Source organism: Schistocerca cancellata, chromosome 9 (genome assembly GCF_023864275.1).
Source record: "Schistocerca cancellata isolate TAMUIC-IGC-003103 chromosome 9, iqSchCanc2.1, whole genome shotgun sequence".
In the NCBI taxonomy this organism is placed as follows: Eukaryota; Metazoa; Arthropoda; class Insecta; order Orthoptera; family Acrididae; genus Schistocerca; species Schistocerca cancellata.
In genome coordinates, this window is record NC_064634.1 from 462929798 (window position 1) to 462954998 (window position 25201).

The 25201-nt window shown below is 45.5% G+C and overlaps 1 protein-coding gene and 1 pseudogene across 1 annotated transcript; one reads left to right on the plus strand and one right to left on the minus strand.

Moving 5' to 3' along the window:
* Window positions 1-1971: 1971 nt before the first annotated feature.
* LOC126102219 (5S ribosomal RNA) lies at window positions 1972-2089 on the minus strand (annotated as a pseudogene).
* Window positions 2090-2355: 266 nt separating this feature from the next.
* Window positions 2356-23132, plus strand: LOC126101502 (speckle-type POZ protein B-like). The gene is made up of 2 exons (XM_049912147.1): window positions 2356-2909; window positions 23045-23132. Exons 1-2 carry the CDS (start codon window positions 2356-2358, stop codon window positions 23130-23132), a joined length of 642 nt encoding a protein of 213 aa, XP_049768104.1.
* Window positions 23133-25201: the final 2069 nt, after the last annotated feature.

Consider the following 25201-nt stretch of genomic DNA (forward strand, 5'->3'; position numbering starts at 1 on the left):
TACCTTGAGCAGTTAAACAGAGAACCGACTCGTGACGATAACATATTAGACCTTCTGGTGACAAACAGACCCGAACTATTTGAAACAGTTAACGCAGAACAGGGAATCAGCGATCATAAAGCGGTTACGCCATCGATGATTTCAGCCGTAAATAGAAATATTAAAAAAGGTAGGAAGATTTTTCTGTTTAGCAAAAGTGACAAAAAGCAGATTACAGAGTACCTGACGGCTCAACACAAAAGTTGTGTCTCAAGTACAAGTAGTGTTGAGGATCAGTGGACAAAGTTCAAAACCATAGTACAATATGCGTTAGATGAGTATGTGCCGAGCAAGATCGTAAGAGATGGAAAAGAGCCACCGCGGTACAACAACCGAGTTAGAAAACTGCTGCGGAAGCAAAGGGAACTTCACAGCAAACATAAACATAGCCAAAGCCTTGCAGACAAACAGAAATTACGCGAAGCGAAATGTAGTGTGAGGAGGGCTATGCGAGAGGCGTTCAATGAATTCGAAAGTAAAGTTCTATGTACTGACTTGGCAGAAAATCCTAAGAAATTTTGGTCTTATGTCAAAGCGGTAGGTGGATCAAAACAAAATGTCCAGACACTCTGTGACCAAAATGGTACTGAAACAGAGGATGACAGACTAAAGGCCGAAATACTAAATATGTTTTTCCAAAGCTGTTTCACAGAGGAAGACTGCACTGTAGTTCCTTCTCTAGATTGTCGTACAGATGACAAAATGGTAGATATCGAAATAGACGACAGAGGGCTAGAGAAACAATTAAAATCGCTCAAAAGAGGAAAGGCCGCTGGACCTGATGGGATACCAGTTCGATTTTACACAGAGCACGCGAAGGAACTTGCCCCCTTCTTGCAGCGGTGTACCGTAGGTCTCTAGAAGAGCGTAGCGTTCCAAAAGATTGGAAAAGGGCACAGGTCATCCCCGTTTTCAAGAAGGGACGTCGAACAGATGTGCAAAACTATAGACCTATATCTCTAACGTCGATCAGTTGCAGAATTTTGGAACACGTAATATCTTAGAGTATAGTGTTTTTTCTGGAGACTAGAAATCTACTCTGTAGGAATCAGCATGGGTTTCGAAAAAGACGGTCGTGTGAAACCCAGCTCACGCTATTCGTCCACGAGACTCAGAGGGCCATAGACACGGGTTCACAGGTAGATGCCGTGTTTCAGGACGAAGTTGAACAAAGATCCACCAACTGCTAACTCCATTCGGCGATGGTATGCGCAGTTTAAAGCTTCTGGATGCCTCTGTAAGGGGAAATCAACGGGTCGGCCTGCAGTGAGCGAAGAAACGGTTGAACGCGTGCGGGCAAGTTTGACGCGTAGCCCGCGGAAAATTGGCTCATGCCACAACTGGGGACCGACAGCGCCGACTTCATCTTTCAACAGGATGGTGCCCCACCGCACTTCCGTCATGATGTTCGGCATTTCTTAAACAGGAGATTGGAAAACCGATGGATCGGTCGTGGTGGAGATCATGATCAGCAATTCATGTCACGGCCTCCACGCTCTCCCGACTTAACCCCATTCGATTTCTTTCTGTGGGGTTATGTGAAAGATTCAGTGTTTAAACCTCCTCTACCAAGAAACGTGCCAGAACTGCGAACTCGCATCAACGATGCTTTCGAACTCATTGATGGGGACATGCTGCGCCGAGTGTGGGAGGAACTTGATTATCGGCTTGATGTCTGCCGAATCAGTCAAGGGGCACATATCGAACATTTGTGAATGCCTAAAAAAACTTTTTGAGTTTTTGGCTCTGAGCAGTATGGGACTCAACATCTTAGGTCATAAGTCCCCTAGAACTTAGAGCTACTTAAACCTAACTAACCTAAGGACATCACAGACACCCATGCCCGAGGCAGGATTGGAACCTGCGACCGTAGCTGTCCCGCGGTTCCGGACTGCAGCGCCAGAACCGCTAGACCAACGCGGCCGGCCAAAATGGCAACAGCGCATGGCGGCCCGGATGGTCACCCATCGAAGTGCCGGCCACGCTCGACAGCGCTTAACTTCAGTGATCTGACGGGAACCGGTGTATCCACTGTGACAAGGCCGTTGCCTTTTGAGTTTTTGTATGTGTGTGCAAAGCATTGTGAAAATATCTCAAATAATAAAGTTATTGTAGAGCTGTGAAATCGCTTCAATCATTTGTAATAACCCTGTATTTGCATCTACTCTGGCATCATTTTTATGTAGCATTCACATTGCAGTATTTCATACGATAGACGACATGTAGCAATTGTTGCTTATTACAGGTCTGCCTGCGGCTCGGACAGGTACAGAGATCGGCCTGTAAGGGTAAAGGGTGCTCAGCGAACCGTGCGCCATGGCGACCGCTGCCGGTGCGGAGGAGGCGGCGGACCTGTCGGCGCTGCTGGACGCGGGCGACGGCGCCGTCGCGACGCTGGTGGCGGGCGGCACGCGGCTGGCGGCGCACCGCGCCGTGCTCGCCGCCAGGAGCCCCGTGTTCGCCGCGCTGCTGCGCCGCGCCGGCGCCGGCCGCGTGGAGCTGGAGGTGCGCGACGTGGCGGGCCCGGAGCTGCGGCTGCTGCTGGCCGGCCTGTACACGCTGCGCGCGCCGCGCCAGCCCGGCGCCGCCCTCCGCCTGCTCGAGGCCGCCGACAGGTACGGCGTGCCGCAGCTGGCGGCGGACTGCGAGCGGCTGGCGGCGGCGCAGCTGCGCGTCGAGACGGCGGCGGCGGCGGCCGTGCTGGCCGTCACGCGCCGCTACGAAGGGCTGGCGCGCGCCGCCCTCGCCTTCCTCAGGCGGCACGTCTCGCGCGTCGTGGGCACGCCCGGCTGGGCGCACGCGATGCGCACGCAGCCCGACGCCCTCATAGAGGTCATCCGGCGGCTGGCCGACCCGCCGGCAGAAACCAGGTGAGCCGCCCCTCTCTTCCCCTCAGCGTGGAAAACTGCTCAGGTAATCACCCTCCCCAAACCTAACAAAAACCTTCTCCTACCCGAAAGTTACAGACCAATTTCCCTACTCACTGGCACGAGTAAAATCCTTGAGCTGCTTATACTCACACCTAGAGATGGGGGATCCGCTCTTGAACTAATTCATAGAGTTCAATCTTTCAAAGGAGTGAACAATCAGTGATTCAGAAAAAAAGAACGGTAGCTTCAAACGTTTCCCACGGCAGAGAGAGAGAGAGAGAGAGAGAGAGATGGAGCATATCAGCAGCGCCTCTGCTGGTTAGAGCACAGTGCACGCCACACAACACAGCCAGCGCCGGCCTCTGCCCTGCTTCTACCTTGGCTGCCTACATTGTGCAGTGCCCCATTGGATTTTGTGTTTCACATATGCCGTGCCGTCTCTGTGCGTCGTCTGCTGTGTGCACTGTGCAGTGTCTGGTGCAACTTAACTTCGCATCGCACTCTGTCGGCGATCGTTTCAGTCGCACGTCCTGCCCTCTGGGCAGTTGATGCGAGCAACAGGACAGAGAGCCACCTAGCGGATAACATAGGAACTACTTGCAAAAACCTGTTCGCAAGGGAACGGACGATTTGTCTCGGAGCGGGTGAGTTCACCGCTCCCCCCCACCCTCGGAACTCGCCCGCTCAACGCTCACCCCACCGTCTCGACTCTAGCCAGAGCGTCGAGCAAAGCGACTCAGGTGTCACTCTGGTCACTCAGTAATACAGCTCGCTGCTCGACCTGCTCGACTCAGCGCCTCTGCATCGGAGTTCGTCCCCACTGCATATTGTTCTTCGTAGTAATACCGCTATGTATATTACATTATTATGTTATGTATACATCAATTGTTTTTATTTTATTTTTATTTGTTTAAACTGATTAGATTAGATTCCTGATGACTCCTCTTACTATAGGATTTTTATTATGGACACTCGAATTTACGCTTTAATTACGAGCGAAGCGATAAACGTATCGCAAAATGTGATACACCAATATTTTCCTTGTTTTATTCTGCGTAAGGCTATATGCAGCACTTTCGTTTTACAGTCAAATTTATATTTTTTTTTCTTATTCTGGTACGGATTTTGCGATTTTAGGCGTCTTCGAAAGGAAACGTCACTTTAAAAATATATGGCTTGCGATGTATTTGTATGAGGTTAATGAAATTTTAATACATTATAGCCAAATATATTGTTAATGTAAATCTCAAATTACAACATTTTCCGATCACCCAAAAAACCACGATAGTGCAAAATAAATCAATAATCAAAAACTTTGTCATATCGTGGAAATTTCAATAAACAATACAAAATTCTTACTCATTATCTGTGTTACTTCAAAATAGGATCAAATAAGATCAAAATACAGGTATAGTACTGGAATAAACCAAGTTTAAAGGGCAATGTGCCTTCCATTTATTTTCTATTGTAAATGAGTGGTGAGTCATGAAAAATAGCTAATTCATTTCAGGGAGTGAACAGTTCTGATCCAATCTCTGAAAAGAACAGTTTTGCCCATCTCTACTCACAACCCTCCAGCAATTCCTTACTGACAACAACATCCTGTTGCCTGAACAGTTTGGATTCCGCGCTGAGCACTCCACAGTCCAACAATGCCTGCGCTTGGTTGAGCACGCTTGTCTGGCCAGGGCAAAGAGGGAATCCACAGGAGCAGTATTCCTGGACATAGAGAAAGCATTCGACCACGTCTGGCACGATGGCCTAATATTTAAACTAGATCACATAGGGTGCCCAGAACATATAATAAAGATCATTGACTCATTTCTTGCGGAGCGTCACTTCTTCGTAAGAAATGGGACAGGATCGAGCCAGATGCGACCGATTGCGGCCGGAGTTCCCCAAGGTTCGGTTTTAGGTCCCGTCCTATCCTCCATTTATACGAACGACATACCGAAGCAGGTCGGCGGGGAGATCGCTCTCTACGCCGACGACACTGCCATCTACAGAAGTAGCCGCAAACTTGACTTCATACGACGAAAGCTGCAAGCCCACCTCGACTCCATAACGCAGTAGTGCAATCTATAGAAAATTAAAATCAATCCGAATAAAACCCAGGCCATATACTTCACAACCAGGCTAAAACTCCCAGACCAACAACTAACAATTGGTGGTCGGGAGCTAGCCTGGCGAAATTGTGTCACATATCTTGGGATGGAGATCGATAACCGCCTCACATGGAGACAACACATAAAGAAAGCGGCAAACAAGGGGTGCGCGCTCCTGTCCCAACTATACCCTCTTCTGAAGCGTGAAGGACTCACCTTGAAATGCAAAATGCTTCTCTGGCGCCAACTCACGCTTCCGGTCATCTTGTATGGCTCGGAAGTGTGGTCAATGGCGTCAGACACCTCACTTTCAAGACTACAACGGCTACAAAATAAAACCTTCCGGGTAATAACAGGTGCTGACAGATACGTCCGCAACACACAAATCAGAGACTTCTTAGAACAGCCCACCATCTATTCCCTCATAAAGGAAAAATCTGCCAAGCTTTATGAGAGAACACAAACATCGCCCCATCACCTCATTCGAAATTTAGGCTGCGAACGTCCAGACCTTCAACATAAGAGACCTAAATTAACCCTCACGCGCCACTTTAGGGACATTTAAAACACACAAACACACACACAGAACAAACATTTACTCAAAAACACGCACACAAACCAAACCACCATCTTCATAAACGCCCCAGCGCATTCCTAGAAGTCAGACGGGCACAGCCCAGTGGTACTTCATTACAAAAGTGCAAACAGACAGCCCGGTATCTCTCTTGCCCAGTTATAGTCCTCCCTATGTTTGCGAGCCTGCACTGTTTCCACAGAAGTGTCTGTCTTATACACTACTGGCCATTAAAATTCCTACAACACCAACAAATGCAGATGATAAACGTGTACTAATTGGACAAATATATTATACCAGAACTGACATCCGATTACATTTTCACGCAATTTGGGTGCATAGATCCTGAGAAATCAGTACCCAGAACAACCACCTCTGGCCATAATGACGGCCTTGATACGCCTGGCGTGTCCAGGTACAACTGCCCATGCAGCTTCAACACGATACCACAGTCCATCAAGAGTTTGTTGTGGTCTTCAGTCCTGAGACTCGTTTGATGCAGCTCTCCATGCTACTCTGTCCTGCGCAAGCTTCATCTCCCAGTACCTACTGCAACCTACATCCTTCTGAATCTGCTTAGTGTATTCATCTCTTCCTCTCCCTCTACGATTTTTACCCTCCACGCTGCCCTCCAATACTAAATTGGTGATCCTTTGATGCCTCAGAACACGTCCTACCAACCGATCCCTTCTTCTGGTCAAGTTGTGCCACAAACTTCTGTTCTCCTCAATCCTATTCAATACTTCCTCATTAGTTATGTGATCTACCCGTCTAATCTTCAGCATTCTTCTGTAGCACCACATTTCGAAAGCTTCTATCCTCTTCTTGTCCAAACTATTTACCGTCCATGTTTCAGTTCCATACATGGCTACACTCCATACAAATTCAGAAATGACTTCCTGACACTTAAATCTATACTCGATGTTAACAAATTTCTCTTCTTCAGAAACGCTTTCCTTGCCATTGCCAGTCTACATTTTATATCCTCTCTACTTCGACCATCATCAGTTATTTTGCTCCCCAAATAGCAAAACTCCTTTACTACCTTAAGTCTCTCATTTCCTAATCTAATACCCTCAACATCACCCGACTTAATTCGACTACTTTCCATTATCCTCGTTTTGCTTTTGTTGATGTTCATTTTATATCCTCCCTCCAAGACACCATCCATTCCATTCAATTGCTCTTCCAAGTCCTTTGCTGTCTCTGACAGAATTACAATGTCATTGGCGAACCTCAAAGTTTTTATTTCTTCTCCATGGATTTTAATACCTACTCCGAATTTTTTTTTGTTTCCTTTACTGCTTGCTCAATATACAGATTGAATAACATTGGGGAGAGGCTACAACCCTGTCTTACTCCCTTCCCAACCACTGCTTCCCTTTCATGTCCCTCGACTCTTATAACTGCCATCTGGTTTCTGTAAGAGTAGTGACTGGCGTATTGTGAAGAGCCAGTTGCTCGGCCACCATTGACCAGACGTTTTCAGTTGGTGAGAGATCTGGAGAGTGTGCTGGCCAGGGCAGCAGTCGAACATTTTCTGTATCCGGAAAGGCCCGTACAGGACCTGCAACACGCGGTCGTGCATTACCCTGCTGAAATGTAGGGTTTCGCAGGGATCGAATGAAGGGTAGAACCACGGGTCGTAACACATCTGAAATGTAACGTCCACTGTTCGAAGAGCCGTCAGTGCGAACAAGAGGTGACCGAGACGTGTAACCAGTGGCACCCCATACCGACACGCCGGGTGACACGCCAGTATGGCGATGACGAATACACGCTTCCAATGTACGTTCACCGCGACTTCGCCAACTACGGATGCGACCATCGTGACGCTGTAAACAGAACCTGGATTCATCCGAAAAAATGACGTTTTGCCATTTGTGCACCCAGGTTCGTCGTAGAGTACACCGTCGCAGGTGCTCCTGTCTGTGATGCAGCGTCAAGGGTAACCGCAGCCATAGTCTCCGAGCTGATAGTCCATGCTGCTGCAACCGTCGTCGAACTGTTCGTGCAGATGGTTTTTGTCTTGCAAACGTCCCCATCTGTTGACTCAGGGATCGAGACGTGGCTGCCCGATCCGTTACAGCCGTGCGGATAAGATGCCTGTCATCTCGACTGCTAGTGATACGAGGGCGTTGGGATCCAGCGTGGCGTTCCGTATTACCCTCCTGAACCCACCGATTCCATATTCTGCGAACAGTCACTAGATCTAGACCAGCGCGAGCAGCAATGTTGCGCTACGATAAAACGCAATCGCGATAGGCTACAATCCGACCTTTATCAAAGTCGGAAACGTGATGGTACGCATTTCTCCTTCTTACACGTGGCATCACAACAACGTTTCACCAGGTCAACTGCTGTTTGTGTATGAGAAATCGGTTGGAAACTTTCCTCATGTCTGCACGTTGTGGGTGTCGCCACCGGCGCCAACCTTGTGTGAATGCTCTGAAAAGCTAACCATCTGCGTAACACATCATCTTCTTCCAGTCGGTCGCGTCTGTAGCGCGTCATCTTCGTCGTGTAGCAATTTTAATGGCCGGTAGCGTAAAATTCATCGTCACTAATAAGCCCTTATCACACTGCTCTGATGATGTTATTGACTTCGCGTAACAGTTCCATCGAATCTCTAAGTTGAACTGCATTTATTTGCAACTAGATTAGTCCCCCAGATGCTCTTTTTCTTCCTTTGTTGTTTATCTTTAATCGACTTTTTGTGTTGTCCATAAATTGTAGCACGTAAACTTTTCACGCTACTTAAGTCATTTCCCGAATGTGGCTCTGCCCAATAAGCGATTCTGGGAGCTGCGGTCCAATACTTCTGCTAATCGTGCTTTTTGCGTCCTCCCAGTGATATTTCCAAAGAAACTTTCATCCCCTAACACATATTTATTTATTTATATCTAACTGAGAAGTCAAATACCTTTTATATAACGAAATATGTTCTTAAAAATTTTTTCATCCCTTATTTCATCCCCTTTTGGTGTTCCCTTTCCAGAACACTGAAACATATATTTTCTTTTATCTAACTGAGATGCGAAATACAAATTTTCATAGATTTATCTTTGGAAATGCTCTCGTAATGACATAATTACATAAAATTTTTATCTCCTATTTCTTCTCCTTAAGCGGTCAAATTTCGAGCAGTCTTTTATGAAACCATGTCTACAGTACAAGATCAACACTATCTACAAATTTCAACTTTCTATTCTTTGCAGTATGGGTTGTATGATAATGGCCCTATTTCACCCCCTTAGGGACTGAATTTCCAAAAACAGCGTAACACGTATTTTTCTAATCGAGAAGCTAAATACCAAATTTTAAAAATGTTATCACAATTAAATATTTCCATAAAACATTTCATCCCTTATTTAAATTCCTTGGGCGTTGACTTTTCAAAAACACTGAAATACGATTTTTTAAATTTGGAACTCAGAAGTCAGATACTAGTTTTCATAGATGTAGCTTTAAAAATACTTTTGTAGTACTTTAATAATGATATATTTTCAGAAAAATGTCTTCAGTATAAGATTAATTTTAAAAAATCCCCTCGTAAACGACGCATAAAGTATACGGTCAACGCCCTCTGCAAACTTCAGGTTTCCGTCCTTAGTGGTTTAGGCTCCGCGATGGTGAGGGAAGTTAGTCAGTCGGGATGGTAGCATTTATACACAAATTTATCTAACAAAATCACGGAAGAGAAATTTTTTCGCAGTTTCATAAAATTTTTTATCCTTACACAAAATCTGATATCTAGAACATATGCGACAGAGGATCATATTAGCCCATAACTGAATTATAAATGCGCTTCAGTCGGAAATAACATACCTTTAATTGTACAGCTAGTTCCAGACGATTATAGTTCCATTATGATTTCCCACAACAGCAAGCAAGAAGGAGAAATGGTTCAAATGGCTCTGAGCACTATGGAACTCAACTGCTGTGGTCATAAGTCCCCTAGAACTTAGAACTACTTAAACCTAACTAACCTAAGGACAGCACACAACACCCAGCCATCACGAGGCAGAGAAAATCCCTGACCCCGCCGGGAATCGAACCCGGGAACCCGGGCGTGGGAAGCGAGAACGCTACCGCACGACCACGAGATGCGGGCGCAAGAAGGAGAGACAACAGTACAAAATATAGGTGAACCGACGTTTAATTGTGCTACTCACATAATTTATTAAGTCGTGGATATATTGTGCGTAAGCCAGTCAATTACTAGGGATCAAACTCACGTCTGTGTCACATACGGGAGTGTAACACGTTAAAGCAACGTGAGGCGCTGGCCGGAGTGGCCGAGCGGTTCTAGGTCATTCAGTCTGGAACCGCGCGACCGCTACGGTCGCAAGTTCGAATCCTGTCTGGGGCGTGGATGTGTGTGATGTCCTTAGGTTAGTTAGGTTTAAGTAGTTCTAAGTCTAGGGGACTGATGACCTCAGAAGTTAAGTTCCATAGTGCTTAGAGCCATTTGAACCATTTTTGAACAACACCCATGCAAATTATATATGTATGTTCCACATCTCCTCCTAAACAACTGGAACGATTTCAACCACATTTGGTACAAATATCATTTACTGTATAGAAAGAATCACTCAGGCTATTTGCACGGGGCTCCCAAAACCGGATTACGTAAACAGATTTCCCAATACCGCTTCCGGGTGGTCATGTAAACATTTCAAAATCGATTCCGGAAATCCGCAACTAGTTGCCGGTTTTACAATTTCGCAGTCGATTTTCGCTCCCTTGTAAACGCAACGATTTTGAAACGTGCTTTGGTTCTCAAGTTACATCTTGCTTTCTGGATATTCGGTTTACGTGAGCTTACTGTGCGGTGAAGGAGAAGCAGAAATATTAGACCGACTATGAAGCTGTCTACTTGTAATATTTAATAGAAGAGAAGTAACTAATGTGTTGATTGAATCAGAAACTTGATCAGCTGTTTTCCGGGGAACATATTAAACTGGGCGACCAAGTCCGCTTCAGACCTTAATTTGCAAACACGACAGCGAAAAAACGGTTTCCGAAATTCGGTTTTCGACTTTCGGAAGATGTGTCGCGTGTAAACGTAGTGACTGAGGGGGTAATAACAATCCACCTATCAAAGGGGCGGGGGAGAATAAACAGTGTAGCCCACGACACAATAATATCCATACTTTAGTTATCCTTCTTTGAGAAAGAGGGCATTTAGAGACGTGCAACAAACTTTACACAGAATTTCAAGCCTTAATGAAACTGTTTCTCGCTGACGACCGCCAAAAAATGACGAAAGGAAAAAAAGCTTGTCGCTTACTACATTTTCGTTGTTCGTGCAGTGGAGCTGCCACATGATTCATGACGTTTTAATTTATTACTTCTTAACTATTAACTGTTTTCGTGACACTTTTTTCGGACAGCATTTACATACACAACTGAATGTGCCGGAATAATTACATCATTGTACGACACTCTGTTCAGGAAATACGTCATAAACAATGAACGCGTGAAAAACTATCGCATCGCGCAAGGCGTTCAAATTTATTGCTTTGTTTCTACTAAGTTTGTACGCACCATTTTTCACAGATCCAGATTTGCGACTGAATGCAGCTACAAAAATATATTATTGCAGCACACACAGTTCGACATGACGTGTGAAGAGCTGCCGCATCATGGAAGATGTTTTACCATATTACTTCTTTGCTACTACCTCTATTGACATTTCTCAGATAGAATCCATATATGCTGCTGAGTGTATCTAGAAAAATGTATCGTTTTACGACACGTATTGCAGTCTGGAGATATGATGCCATAATCACTGAGATGCGTGAGAGACTTTCGCATCATGTATGGCGTTTTAATTTATTACTTCCTTACTGCTAATTGTGTTCAGAATACACTTTGCAGACATTGACACATATACAGGGAGGGAGGAAGGTGGGGTGGAGGGAGGGAGGGATGGAGGATGATGAGATGGATAGCCCATGACAAGGAAGGAAACGATAGGCACAGATAGTAGGTGAAGGAGATGGACAGAGCTATGGGAGGGGGAAATGCGCAGAGAGAGACGAGAGGAGGGGTTGGATGGAGAAAGGAAAGGGGAGCAGATGAATAGGGAGAGGGAGAGGAAAAGATGGAATTAAACGGAGGAGGAGGCAATGGGCAGAGGGGAAGGCCATGCCTGAAAGAACAGTCACCAAGCATCCATATAACTGATTCACTTTGATGGGCAATGAATCCACCACCTTCAGTGTGCATGCACAGCTACATTTGACCCCCCGTGGGAATCTCAGATTTAAAGCACTGAGGACATCGATGGGGAATGCTGATGGGTGACACTGGGTGGGGGTGTGGTTCGCCAGGGTGCGTGCTGAGGTAGTCTGAGCAAAGGCAATAAACACTGTCTCCAGGTGGCGCAGAGGTTAACGGAATTGCCTAGTAAGCGGGAGATCCCTGTTCAAATCTGATCTAGTGAACAATTTCACTTATTGCTGCTCATTATGCATGAAGTCGCAATGCAGCTCCCATTTACTTTTGTTTCATTAATGGTACAAAGGGATACTGGCACATTTTCTTCATACATTAAGGGGAAAGCATACATTCAGGGTAAAATTAGCCCCCCCCCCAACCTATTGTTATGCTAATTGATTTGTGGCGTTCTGGGGGTTCATTTGTGACCCTCTGGAAATAACACATCCTTCTGAGGAATCCCAGCCCATCACTCTGGAGAAAGGGACACTTCTTTTTGTCAGCCTTCGCCAGTCCAGTTCCTCCTTACTGGGAAATTCTCCAGCCCTCTCTGGCCCCAGTTCCCTCTTTCCCATTTCCCCTCCCCTTCCAGAAAAAAAACTGGTGGGAAAGTCGCTCAGACTGTACAGGGATGGTCCGCAGCTCGTGGTCGTGAGGTAGCGTTCTCGCTTCCGACGCCTGGGTTCCTGGGTTCGATTCCCGGCGGGGTCAGGGATTTTCTCTGCCTTGTGATGACTGGGTGTTGTGTGATGTCCTTAGGTTAGTTAGGTTTAAGTAGTTCTAAGTTCTGGGGGACTGATGACCATAGATGTTAAATCCCATAGTGCTCAGAGCCATTTGAACCATTTTTTGTGCAGGGATGTTAGTGTGGAAAGTGCAAATATGACCCTTTCCAGCAACTACATGTCCTAATCACGTAATTACATGGCTGCAGAGTGGAGGTCTTGTCTTGGAAAATTTTCGTGTGTGCGCTCCCCTTGACGTGTAGGGATCGACTGAGCTAGGACACAATGGCCCCATGAAACAGCACCCAACTCCTCTACCTCACTACCCCTCCAGGTGAAGTATCAGCGCACCTGATGATGGCAACGTGGTTGATTGCCGGAATATTGTGTCCTATGCACACTCATACCAGGCTGTTCACCCGAGATTTATTTCGTCATGAAATGCTCCTGGAGAAATTGAAGAATCACATCAATAAACATAATTTGCATCAGGCACTGCTGTTTCTACTAGGGTGCGGTACCAAATAATCACCGCAGCGTTTGAAATTGTCGATCTGTCACACGAAGCACAATATTTTTAGTATAATTAAACCAAGTTAAGTAGGGGCATTCTCCTTTCGCAGCAGGCTTTTGTTAACTTTTATACTCATTTGCTCTTATTTGTAAACGCTCTCACCACCAATCATTTGTCGGTGACAAATCATTCGGTAACTCGTAAGGTCACCACGATAGTGGAATCAACTGTCTGATACCATCCATATGATAATGGACAAATAGAAAAGTTAATACACTTATTAAAATTATGCAGTAAAGAATTAGAAATAAAATAAATACAGTTGGTCGAATACAAATAAGGCAATAAGTAATTTTGATAAAGATTTAAATAAAAATTTCAAAGATTTTGATGGAATTCCGATCAACTATCTTCCACTTGCCATGAACGTATCTTAACATCTACGCTGTTCTAGGAAGCCGTGCAATATTCTTCTCGTCCTTTACTCGAAATATCTAGACGATCGAAATATTGCTAGCCGTAGAAAGTATGGAAAATGTTTGATTACAATAACGTTCAACCACTGATCCCTTCCCAATTTTTTTCCATAATCTGCACATCCGGCAGTAATAATAAAACAGTCTCACATGGCAAAGATTTTCAAACATTTCTTCTTGAACTACCTACTACTTTTATTAAAAAGAAAAATGAAAAACCTGATAATTTCACTTCATATAATTTACTAAACCGGAAGAGCAGATCTACAGGATCCGTTCGTGTTGGACGAGTGACATTCGGAAACCAATATCTGGCCATGCTAACAAAATAAATTCGAAGGCAACATGTAACCACGACAGCGAACATCGCATTCGGATTTCGATATTTGATTTTCGCCTTCGGCGAACCGTGTGGCGTGTAGACCTGGTGGATTGGTGTGACAGTACGCCAGCTGTAAGGAAACTGCAGCGTCCGCCAGTCCTGCTGCGTACTCCCTGCTTCAGGGGCCTAAACACGGCGGCGCCACCACCGTGACCAGATTAGCATTTCCTTTGCCGAGTCATACAGCTGTCTGTGTACCACTGTTTAGTTAAATTTATTACACGGTTACTCGTTCGCAGGTTCCTCTTCTTCACACAGAAAAGGAACAACAACAAATAATTACTTCTCATTTGAATTTCGTATTAACGTCGTAGTTAAATTTCTAACTCGAACAACATTATTGCATCAGAGGTTCTGTACCCTTTGCTTGTATGAATTTCATTACCCGTTCAACACAAAAACTGCTGTTCGGCTGTTTAGCTTCTATCGTTGCTACAGCGTATGCCCTAACAAATACATTGAAGGAGAGAAAAATCGCATCACCGAAAAATAATTAATGTAGAGTAATGAAATTTGGGGAATACATTTGTCTTGTTAACGTATTTAAGTGATTAACATTGCAAGATCACATATTAATTTAAATGCGAGATAAGTCAAGACAGATGTGAAATGCTGGTACATTAATAAAATGTGTAACTGCCAGAATGTTGAATGGTAACATGGAAACGTGGATGCGTTGTGCTGCACAAGTGCCGGATGTCAGTTTGTGGAATGAGGTTCCACGCTTCTAGCACTTTATCGATCGATACAGGGACGCTTAATACCGTTTACGGATGACACCGGAGTTGCCGTCCGATGATGTCCCATGTGTGTTCGGTTGCAGACAGATCTGACGATCGAGCAGGCCAAGGCAACTTGTCGACACACTCTGCAGCATGTTGGGTTGCAACAGCAGTATGTGGGCGAACGTTATCCTGTTATAAAACATCCCCTAGAATGTTGTTCATGAATGACAGCACAAGAGGTTGAAGTACCAGATAGACGTACAATTTCGCTGTCAGGACGCGTGGGATTACAACGAGAGTGTTCCAGTTGTCATACAAAATCGCATGCCAGACCGTAACTTCAGGTGTAGGCGCAGTGTGTCCAGCACGACGAGAGGTTGGTTGCAGGCCCTGCTCCAAGAGCGGCCATCACTGGCACCGAGGCAGAACCAGGTTTCATGAGAAACACAACAGACGTCCACCCAGCTCTCGCTTGACACCACTGAAGTCGGAAATGGCGATGGTTTGGGGTCAGTGGGATGCGCACTACAGATCGACTGGCTCGGAGCTGTCCGTCAAGTAACCTGTTTGTAACAGTTTGTCGTCTCACCGTGGTACCAACTGCTGCTCAAATTGTTGCTGGAGACGCAGTACGATGCAGCAGAGCCGTATGCCGAGCACAACATCTACATCTACATCTACATCTATACTCCGCAAGCCACCCAATGGTGTGTGGCGGAGGGCACTTTACGTGCCACTGTCATTACCTCTCTTTCCTGTTCCACTCGCGTATTGTTTGCGGGAAGAACGATTATCTGAAAGCCTCCGTGCGCGCTCGAATCTCTCTAATTTTACATTCGTGATCTCCTCGGGAGGTATAAGTTGCCACTCCCTGCACCAAGTGCCTATCCGCTGCAGATCTTCCTGCATTTCGCTACAATTTTCTAATGCTGCAACTTCACCAATGAGGCATCACAAGAACGTTTCAACAGGCAACGCCGGTCAACTGCTGTTTGTGTACGAGAAATCGGTTGGAAACTTTCCTCATGTCAGCACGTTGTACGTGAAACGTAGCTGTATGCATCAGTTTTACGATTTGGCCACCAATAGAGTTGTGCTATTCGTAGGTTAGTTGCCCTTTTGCGACTACGTCCTGCCAATGGGCTGTCATGACATCATGACATTCTTTTAATACTTGTTCCTGTAGTGCTTCAGGTACGACAATGCAGTTCTCTTTTTCAGTCATCTTGTACAGTATCCCATCAACAACTTCAAATTTAGGATCATGTTTCCATGATTGACACTGTGTGTCAACATCTTGCGTATTTATTAATTCCTCTTCCCGGCCGATGGTGAAACATGTTCGACTTTCCTACTCAGTCCGTCCACATTGCTGTGCAGTTTCCCGGGGCGACGGACTACCTTGAATTGATACTCACTTAACCGTAAAGCCCATCGAGTTAATCGACTGCTGAGGTCTTTTAGGTTGAGTAGCCACTTCAGTGCTGCATGATCCACTACCGTGAATTCTAGGCCCACTAAAATACATCGGTTGTAGTTTATGCCATAGACAAGTGCACATAACTCCTTTTCTGTTGTCGAATAATTGCACTCTGCCTTGTTCAAAAGACGAGAAGCAAATGAAATTGGATGCTCTTCTCCGGCAATTTCCTGCGAAAGTACCGCTCCGACAGCGAAATTACTAGCATCTACATCTACATCTACATGTATACTCCGCAAGCCACCCAACGGTGTGTGGCGGAGGGCACTTTACGTGCCACTGTCATTACCTCCCTTTCCTGTTCCAGTCGCGTATGGTTCGCGGGAAGAACGACTGTCTGAAAGCCTCTGTGCGCGCTCTAATCTCTCTAATTTTACATTCGTGATCTCCTCGGGAGGTATAAGTAGGGGGAAGCAATATATTCGATACCTCATCCAGAAACGCACCCTCTCGAAACCTGGCGAGCAAGCTACACCGCGATGCAGAGCGCCTCTCTTGCAGAGTCTGCCACTTGAGTTTGTTAAACATCTCCGTAACGCTATCACGGTTACCAAATAACCCTGTGACGAAACGCGCCGCTCTTCTTTGGATCTTCTCTATCTCCTCCGTCAACAACCCGATCTGTTACGGATCCCACACTGACGAGCAATACTCAAGTATAGGTCGAACGAGTGTTTTGTAAGCCACCTCCTTTGTTGATGGACTACATTTTCTAAGGACTCTCCCAATGAATCTTAACCTGGTACCCGCCTTACCAACAATTAATTTTATATGACCATTCCACTTCAAATCGTTCCGCACGCATACTCCCAGATATTTTACAGAAGTAACTGCTACCAGCGTTTGTTCCGCTATCATATAATCATACAATAAAGGATCCTTCTTTCTATGTATTCGCAATACATTACATTTGTCTATGTTAATGGTCAGTTGCCACTCCCTGCACCAAGTGCCTATCCGCTGCAGGTCTTCCTGCATTTCGCTACAATTTTCTAATGCTGCAACTTCTCTGTATACTACAGCATCATCCGCGAAAAGCCGCATGGAACTTCCAACACTATCTACTAGGTCATTTATATATATTGTGAAAAGCAATGGTCCCATAACACTCCCCTGTGGCACGCCAGAGGTTACCTTAACGTCTGTAGACGTCTCTCCATTGATAACAACATGCTGTGTTCTGTTTGCTAAAAACTCTTCAATCCAGCCACACAGCTGGTCTGATATTCCGTAGGCTCTTACTTTGTTTATCAGGCGACAGTGCGGAACTGTATCGAACGCCTTCCGGAAGTCAAGAAAAATAGCACCTACCTGGGAACCTATATCTAATATTTTCTGGGTCTCATGAACAAATAAAGCGAGTTGGGTCTCACACGATCGCTGTTTCCGGAATCCATGTTGACTCCTACATAGTAGATTCTGGGTTTCCAAAAACGACATGATACGCGAGCAAAAAACGTGTTCTAAAATTCTGCAACAGATCGACGTCAGAGATATAGGTCTATAGTTTTGCGCATCTGCTCGACGACCCTTCTTGAAGACTGGGACTACCTGTGCTCTTTTCCAATCATTTGGAACCTTCCGTTCCTCTAGAGACTTGCGGTACACGGCTGTTAGAAGGGGGGCAAGTTCTTTCGCGTACTTTGTGTGGAATCAAATTGGTATCCCGTCAGGTCCACTGGACTTTCCTCTGTTGAGTGATTCCAGTTGCTTTTCTATTCCTTGGACACTTATTTCGATGTCAGCCATTTTTTTCGTTTGTGCGAGGATTTAGAGAAGGAACTGCAGTGCGGTCTTCCTCTGTGAAACAGCTTTGGAAAAAGGTGTTTAGTATTTCAGCTTTACGCGTGACATCCTCGGTTTAAATGCCATCATCATCCCGGAGTGTCTGGATATGCTGTTTCGAGCCACTTACTGATTTAACGTAAGACCAGAACTTCCTAGGATTTTCTGTCAAGTCGGTACATAGACTTTCACTTTCGAATTCACTGAACGCTTCACGCATAGCCCTCCTTACGCTAACTTTGACATCGTTTAGCTTCTGTTTGTCTGAGAGGTTTTGGCTGCGTTTAAACTTGGAGTGAAGCTCTCTTTGCTTTCGCAGTAGTTTCCTAACTTTATTGTTGTACCACGGTGGGTTTTTCCCGTCCCTCACAGTTTTACTCGGCACGTACCTGTCTAAAACGCATCTTACGATTGCCTTGAACTTTTTCCATAAACACTCAACATTGTAAGTGTCGGAACAGAAATTTACTTTTTGATCTGTTAGGTAGTCTGAAATCTGCCTTCTATTACTCTTGCTAAACAGATAAACCTATGGTCTCCCCTCACGGGAGACCGGGCTTGTTACGACCGTACAAGCCGGCCGTTGTGACCGAGCGGTTCTAGGCGCTTCAGTCCGGAACCGCGTTACTGCTACGGTCACAGGTTCGAATCCCGCCTCGAGCATGGATGTGTGTGCCGTCCTTAGGTTAGTTAGGTTTAAGTAGTTCTAAGTCTAGGGGACTGATGACCTCAGATGTCAAGTCTCATAGTGCTCAGAGCCATTTGAACGACCGTTCATGTTGTGGGTTGGCAGGAGAGCCAACACCGGTATGCGAGGAAGCCGAAACGCACGCGTTTTAGCTCACGCAGGCTGGCGTGAGGTCTGGAACAGGACAAGGAAATTAGACTTAAAAAAAAAACTGACGTAGCTGGTGCAATACTTAACTTTAAGCCATAAATGGTGAACGTCGCTCTTGACGGTGCATGTTTTACAGCATCAATAGTGACTGGTAATGGCGCCTTGCTAGGTCGTAGCAAATGACGTAGCTGAAGGCTATGCTAACTATCGTCTCGGCAAATGAGAGCGTATTTTGTCAGTGAACCATCGCTAGCAAAGTCGGTTGTACCACTGGGGCGAGTGCTAGGAAGTGGCTCTAGACCTGCCGTGTGGCGGCGCTCGGTCTGCAATCACTGATAGCGGCGACACGCGGGTCCGAGGTATAATAACGGACCGCGGCCGATCTAAAGGCTACCACCTAGCAAGTGTGGTATCTGGCGGTGACACCACAGTTCATTCTCGTGACCACTGCTGCCAGCAATCACGTTCAGTGACTAGACTCTAGCCGAGGTCTTCGTCAATATTGCAGAAGGAACTTTCAGCTTCGCGTAGCCCTGTTACAGGGCCTCGTTCAGAGGACCGAGGTTCTGATAATGACATTCTAGTCACGTTAAAGGCATTCTTTAACATCGGCTCACCACGTCCAGTCTCAAAGCCGAGTAACGCTCACGACCGTTAGAGCCTGTATTTAAAGCCAACGTGATTTGCATCCTCATGGTGGTGGTGCTAGCGCCAATATCATGCCAGTGGCAGGAAATTTGAGTACACATAATCTATTCATATGCAGGAACACTCTCAACAACTTTAATTTATTCCGCACAGTTTGTTTTCGGTGTTGCTATTTTTTCCGACAGTTTATGTGCTGAAAGTACATCTAGTGTGGTGTGCATACTGTAAGACCTTCGGTACACACACCATCAGATTATTTGACTTGTCGCTCTAACGAAGTAGGCAAGTGTCAGCAATATCTCTCGTGGTCTTATCGTGGCGTGTTTATCTTCTGCCGTTAGGTCAGACGATAGAAATGCCACTTGCACGATTAGAGTAGCAGATTGACGGTGACCTACTTTAAACAGAACTTGAGTAATTTTCACAGACATTTATTAATAACAAGCATAAAAATAACTTAACTTGGTTCTGCATGCTATTTACAATTGACAATCTGAAGTTCTTTTGGTCTTGATACGTTAATCTTATTCTCACATATCTCTGATACTTGACAAAGTGTCTATACATTTATCTTCATGGCTATGTACAGGAATGTGATAATCTTCTTAGGTGCAGACTGAAACTTGCCTATAGGCTGGTACAGACTAATGCAGACTGGTACAGACTGGTGCAGAGAAAAGCAAACTAATGCAGACTGACTAATCGGAGGTCTGTACACTCGTTATAATACCTCGCGCATTCAGGTATCACTGCGCGAGTGAGACCCACAAGGAGAAAAGGTTCTACGTTAGCAGCAATCTCATTGGCTGCGTTACATATTAACACGCAGATCGGCGGAAGCAGAATTTGGTCCGTCTCTAATGCAGCGCCATCTCATAGTGCGGAGACGGACGAGCGCTGCGCCTGCGCTGTTGTGCTTAGCGGGGCGCGCTCTATTGGGTAACTTGTGTGCGCGTTGACTACGCGGAACTATGTACACAACATCTAGTGATCACAATTTAAAATTTTGTACATTTGTGGTAAGATGTTATGGGACCAAACTTCTTAGGTCATCGGTCCCCTAAGCCTACACACTACTTAATCTAACGCGAAGTAACTTACCCTATCGACAACACACACACACACCCATGCCCGAGGGAGGACTCGAACATCCGACGGGAGGAGCCGCGCGAACCGTGACAAGGCGCTTCAGACCGTGCGGCTACCCTGCGCGGCAATTCTATGGGATATTAGTTAGTGCTTCATTTTCAACACTTAAGTTATTTGAGAGAGAAGCAGTGGAGAAATTGCTTAAGTCAGTGCTAGGTCACCGTTACCACGTAACGAGCAGCTGCTGCTGCCAGTATGTGACCTGTTTCCCACGCAGTGGCCCTGTGTGTGTATGTGTGCAGTGAGCCAGCCGCCGCGGACAGTGGACCCGCCGCCGCCGTCGTCGCCCGCCGTCGCCCGCGGGGGGACCGCAGCCGGACTGCTGCCGCCCCCGCGCCGCCCCCGCCTGCCCGCCGCTCCCCGTCACCCGACGGCGACGCGGTGCCTCGCAAACGGTGAGTCCCCTCACTACACGCTCACACACACACACACACACACACACACACACACACACACACACATTGATGGCCTAAAACATTATGACCAACTGCTTAATAGATCTTCTTCCATTTCATATGTGGCATACAGCAAACCAGTGCTTAACAGTATTGCTTAAAAACAGTCTTGGTTGCAATTTTAGTGTTTTATTTTTCAACGACGCGTTTCGCCTTATTTAGGCATCTTCAGGTTATCTATTCAAGATGGACGCGAGAGACACCAAGATCTGCATAACGCGTTCCTGTGAACGCGAACCGAGATCCGCATAACCCGTTCCTGTGAACGCGAACGCGTTATGCAGATCTTGGTGTCTCTCGCGTCCATCTTGAATAGATAACCTGAAGATGCCTAAATAAGGCGAAACGCGTCGTTGAAAAATAAAACACTAACACTGCAACCAAGACTGTTTTTAACCAATACGCTTAATACATCGTTGTCCTTTAGAACGGAATACATGACTGCGTATCAGGGATCCGACAGTTTGCTGGTAGGTTTACGGAGATATGTGGTATTAGATTACGATCGAGCTATGCAATTCGCGTAAATAGCGGGTTGCTGATTTGAGTACGCGATGGTGGTGCTCGTTACTGACCCACATAGGTTTCGTAGGATTTAGAGATAGGAGGTCCAAGATTTTAAAGTAGTCCGGTTCGGATCTGCATCCAGCTCAGAGGACACGCGTCCGGGTTCCGAGTCCAGTGGACCTGTACGTGTCCAGCTCTACAGCCATTCGGATGGAGCGCCAACTGTAAAGTGAACCCGTGTCCACTGGATCTGTATTGTTCCGGCTCCACAGCCGGCGGACGAACTGTATCTGTGGAGTGAACCTTCTCTGACCGAGAAGGACTGCAGTTTTGTTACACAGGATTTACAAAACATGCAGTCAGTAACGTATTAACAATAGTAATGATTTTTTTAAATAAGACGATGCCAACTGCGATAAAATTATGTTTTATTACCAGGTAGTAAAACTACAGTCATCAATTACGATACATGTCACCCAAATCACCGACTGCTACAAAACTAAATTCATTGTCCGCTATTAGTTCTTACTGTAAAAAAAAAAATCACTTTTAGTCAACCAATATTTTTAAATAATTACGAGTATTAGGTTTTGTAAGAAATGTTTCTGGTAAATATACGTAAACAAGTCCACAAGCATATGCAACTCAATTATTTTAAACTGTGAGCAATAAATATTATTTAGGATAGTTTTTCAGATTTAAGTCTGCTCCATCGCTCATTAATTATTTGGCCCATCGTGGAGAGGATCCTCCCACACGGCACGGAGGTGGCAGTGACACACAAGCGTTTCACCATCACTTTACAGAGACGTCGATAAATATCTTTTCACTGTTTCCACCACATAAGAGGATCTAGAGTCCTGTCAAGTAATTCTTCACTAATGTATCTTTCTATAGCGCTCTATGTAGCAGGATTTTGTACACCAAGCAAATTCTTAACTTGTTGATAAAATTTTCCCCAAGTCAACGACTGTTGACCTGAGGAATACTGTTCATTGTTTGAACTGATGTCTTGATGGTTTTGGTCATTATTTAACCTAATTGAGGTCATCTAGTGATTTTTCTGCGATTCTAGGCGCTAGACCATACGTCTTGATCCTTGGATATAGCAACGTCGCTTGAGCAATTAATTCTTCTGTTTCAACATCACCAAATCTTGCGCACGGCACGAACATAAATAGATACTTTTGACAAGGTAACCTCTATTTATGAGCAAAGAGACTCTCTAACAATGTAATGGACTCTGGAAAATGTGTAAAACTTCTCTGCATTTTAAAATAATTTCCCTCTCCTCAGCAGACAAATTATTTAGCTGTGGGTTTTGAATCCCTACAGCAGTTATTATAGCAGTCTGCACTGTATGGAATCTAGTAATCATAACATGCGTCGACTTCTAACGAGTTAGTCCTGTTTGAGTTTCAATATCGGAAGGTTTAATTTTTTTTATTATTATTCTTTGGCCTTGATAAAGCATATGAATTTCACATAAAATATTCGACAGTACTTTTCACTTTTGACATAACTGATTTAAGATCGTCCTGTTTCAGACCACCATTTACTGCCAAATTTAAGGAGTGTCCAAAGATGTCACCTGTGTCCGCCCTGCAGTTGTCACAGCCTTTAAGAGGTTGCTAGCATTATCCGTCACCATGGCAATAACATTATGCTGTACACCCCATTCAGACAGAACATCTCGCATCATTTTTCCTATATTGTCAGCTGTGTGCCAGCTTTCATAATGAATACATTCCAATAGCTCGTTTTGCAACGTTGTGTTCTCATTGATGAAGTGAGCTGTGGTGGCATAAGTACTAGAGGGGCAACAAGGACGTCACCCTACGTTGTGTTGTTGCCAGATTTATTCAAGATGGCGGATCCAAGATGGCAGCGATAGATGTGGCCACATCACAATGACCCCATTGCAGAAAGTTCAAATTTTGGCTGGAAAATAGGTCAATTGGGCTACCTCCACTAACCTAAACACTCCCCTCTCCCCCCCTCCCAAGAAAATGGCGGGAAAATTTTGATGGGGAGAAAGGTCACTCAGCCTACCTCCAGTAACACAAGTCATCCCACCACCACCTCTTCCTTGGAGTTGGCAGGAAAAGGACAGTCTGTGCTGGGCTGCTGGATAGGATGGAAGTAAGTCATTATTTTGCATGACAATGTAAAAAATATTTACTATCAAAAACAGTCTTGATCACAATTTTTTTTATTATGGTGACCAGTTTCGACCACTCCTGTGGTCATCTTCTGCTGGAGAATCACTAGTAGTGATTCTCCAGCAGAGGGAGGTTCTTACTCATTAATCTGAAGATGAGTACAGTAGTGTTCGAAACTGATCACTGTAATAAATAAATTGTGATGAAGACTGTTTTTGACAGTAAATATTTGTAATATATTGATCACTGTTCACTCCCACAATGTATTCCAAAGTAATAAACAATGTGAGTTGTCATACGTGGTAGCCCTATCCAGTGTGTTCACCATGAGGTCCGCAGTCCAACAGAGCTAGTACACAGTATCACCACCAGAGGGCGCTGTCACCCCTCCCCTTCACCCATCCCATAACGTAATCCAAAATGATGGTTTGGGTAAAAAAGTGCGGGAAAAGGGCTCTGTGTCCAGCTGCTGGAGAGGAAGGAGTGTACATTATTTATTCTCAGTCAGGATTTGGAACAGTTTATTTAGGGATGGATTTCACATGCAAAACACTATCCCTGTCCTGCTTGAGGTCGAAATAAATAGCCTACAGACCTGCAAACTACTCGTAAATTACCGAAATAATGCAGTACACTGATGTACAGACATGAAAAAACTCGTGAATTGTCAATATAATGTATGTAAAACGCTCTGCAAACACGCTCACTAAATGAGATTTTCACTCTGCAGCGGAGTGTGCGCTGATATGAAACTTCCTGGCAGATTAAAACTGTGTGCCCGACCGAGACTCGAACTCGGGACCTTTGCCTATCGCGGGCAAGTCCTCTACCATGTGAGCTACCGAAGCACGACTCACGCCCGGTCCTCACAGCTTTACTTCTGCCAGTATCTCGTCTCCTACCTTCCAAACTTTACAGAAGCTCTCCTGCGAACCTTGCAGAACTAGCACTCCTGAAAGAAAGGATATTGCGGATACATGGCTTAGCCACAACCTGGGGGATGTTTCCAGAATGAGATTTTCACTCTGCAGCGGAGTGTGCGCTGATATGAAACTTCCTGGCAGATTAAAACTGTGTGCCCGACCGAGACTCGAACTCGGGACCTTTGCCTATCGCGGGCAAGTGCTCTACTATCTGAGCTACCGAAGCACGACTCACGCCCGGTCCTCACAGCTTTACTTCTGCCAGTATCTCGTCTCCTACCTTCCAAACTTTACAGAAGCTCTCCTGCGAACCTTGCAGAACTAGCACTCCTGAAAGAAAGGATATTGCGGAGACATGGCTTAGCCACAGCCTGGGGGATGTTTCCAGAATGAGATTTTCACTCTGCAGCGGAGTGTGCGCTGATATGAAACTTCCTGGCAGATTAAAACTGTGTGCCCGACCGAGACTCGAACTCGGGACCTTTGCCTATCGCGGGCAAGTGCTCTACTATCTGAGCTACCGAAGCACGACTCACGCCCGGTCCTCACAGCTTTACTTCTGCCAGTATCTCGTCTCCTACCTTCCAAACTTTACAGAAGCTCTCCTGCGAACCTTGCA

Excerpts from the sequence above, each read along its gene's own strand:
- LOC126101502 (XM_049912147.1), top strand. The coding sequence starts at position 2,356 with ATGGCGACCGCTGCCGGTGCGGAGGAGGCGGCGGACCTGTCGGCGCTG. Across the intron at positions 2,910-23,044 it reads GACCCGCCGGCAGAAACCAG|ACCACCATTTACTGCCAAAT; the intron begins GTGAGCCGCCCC and ends GTCCTGTTTCAG.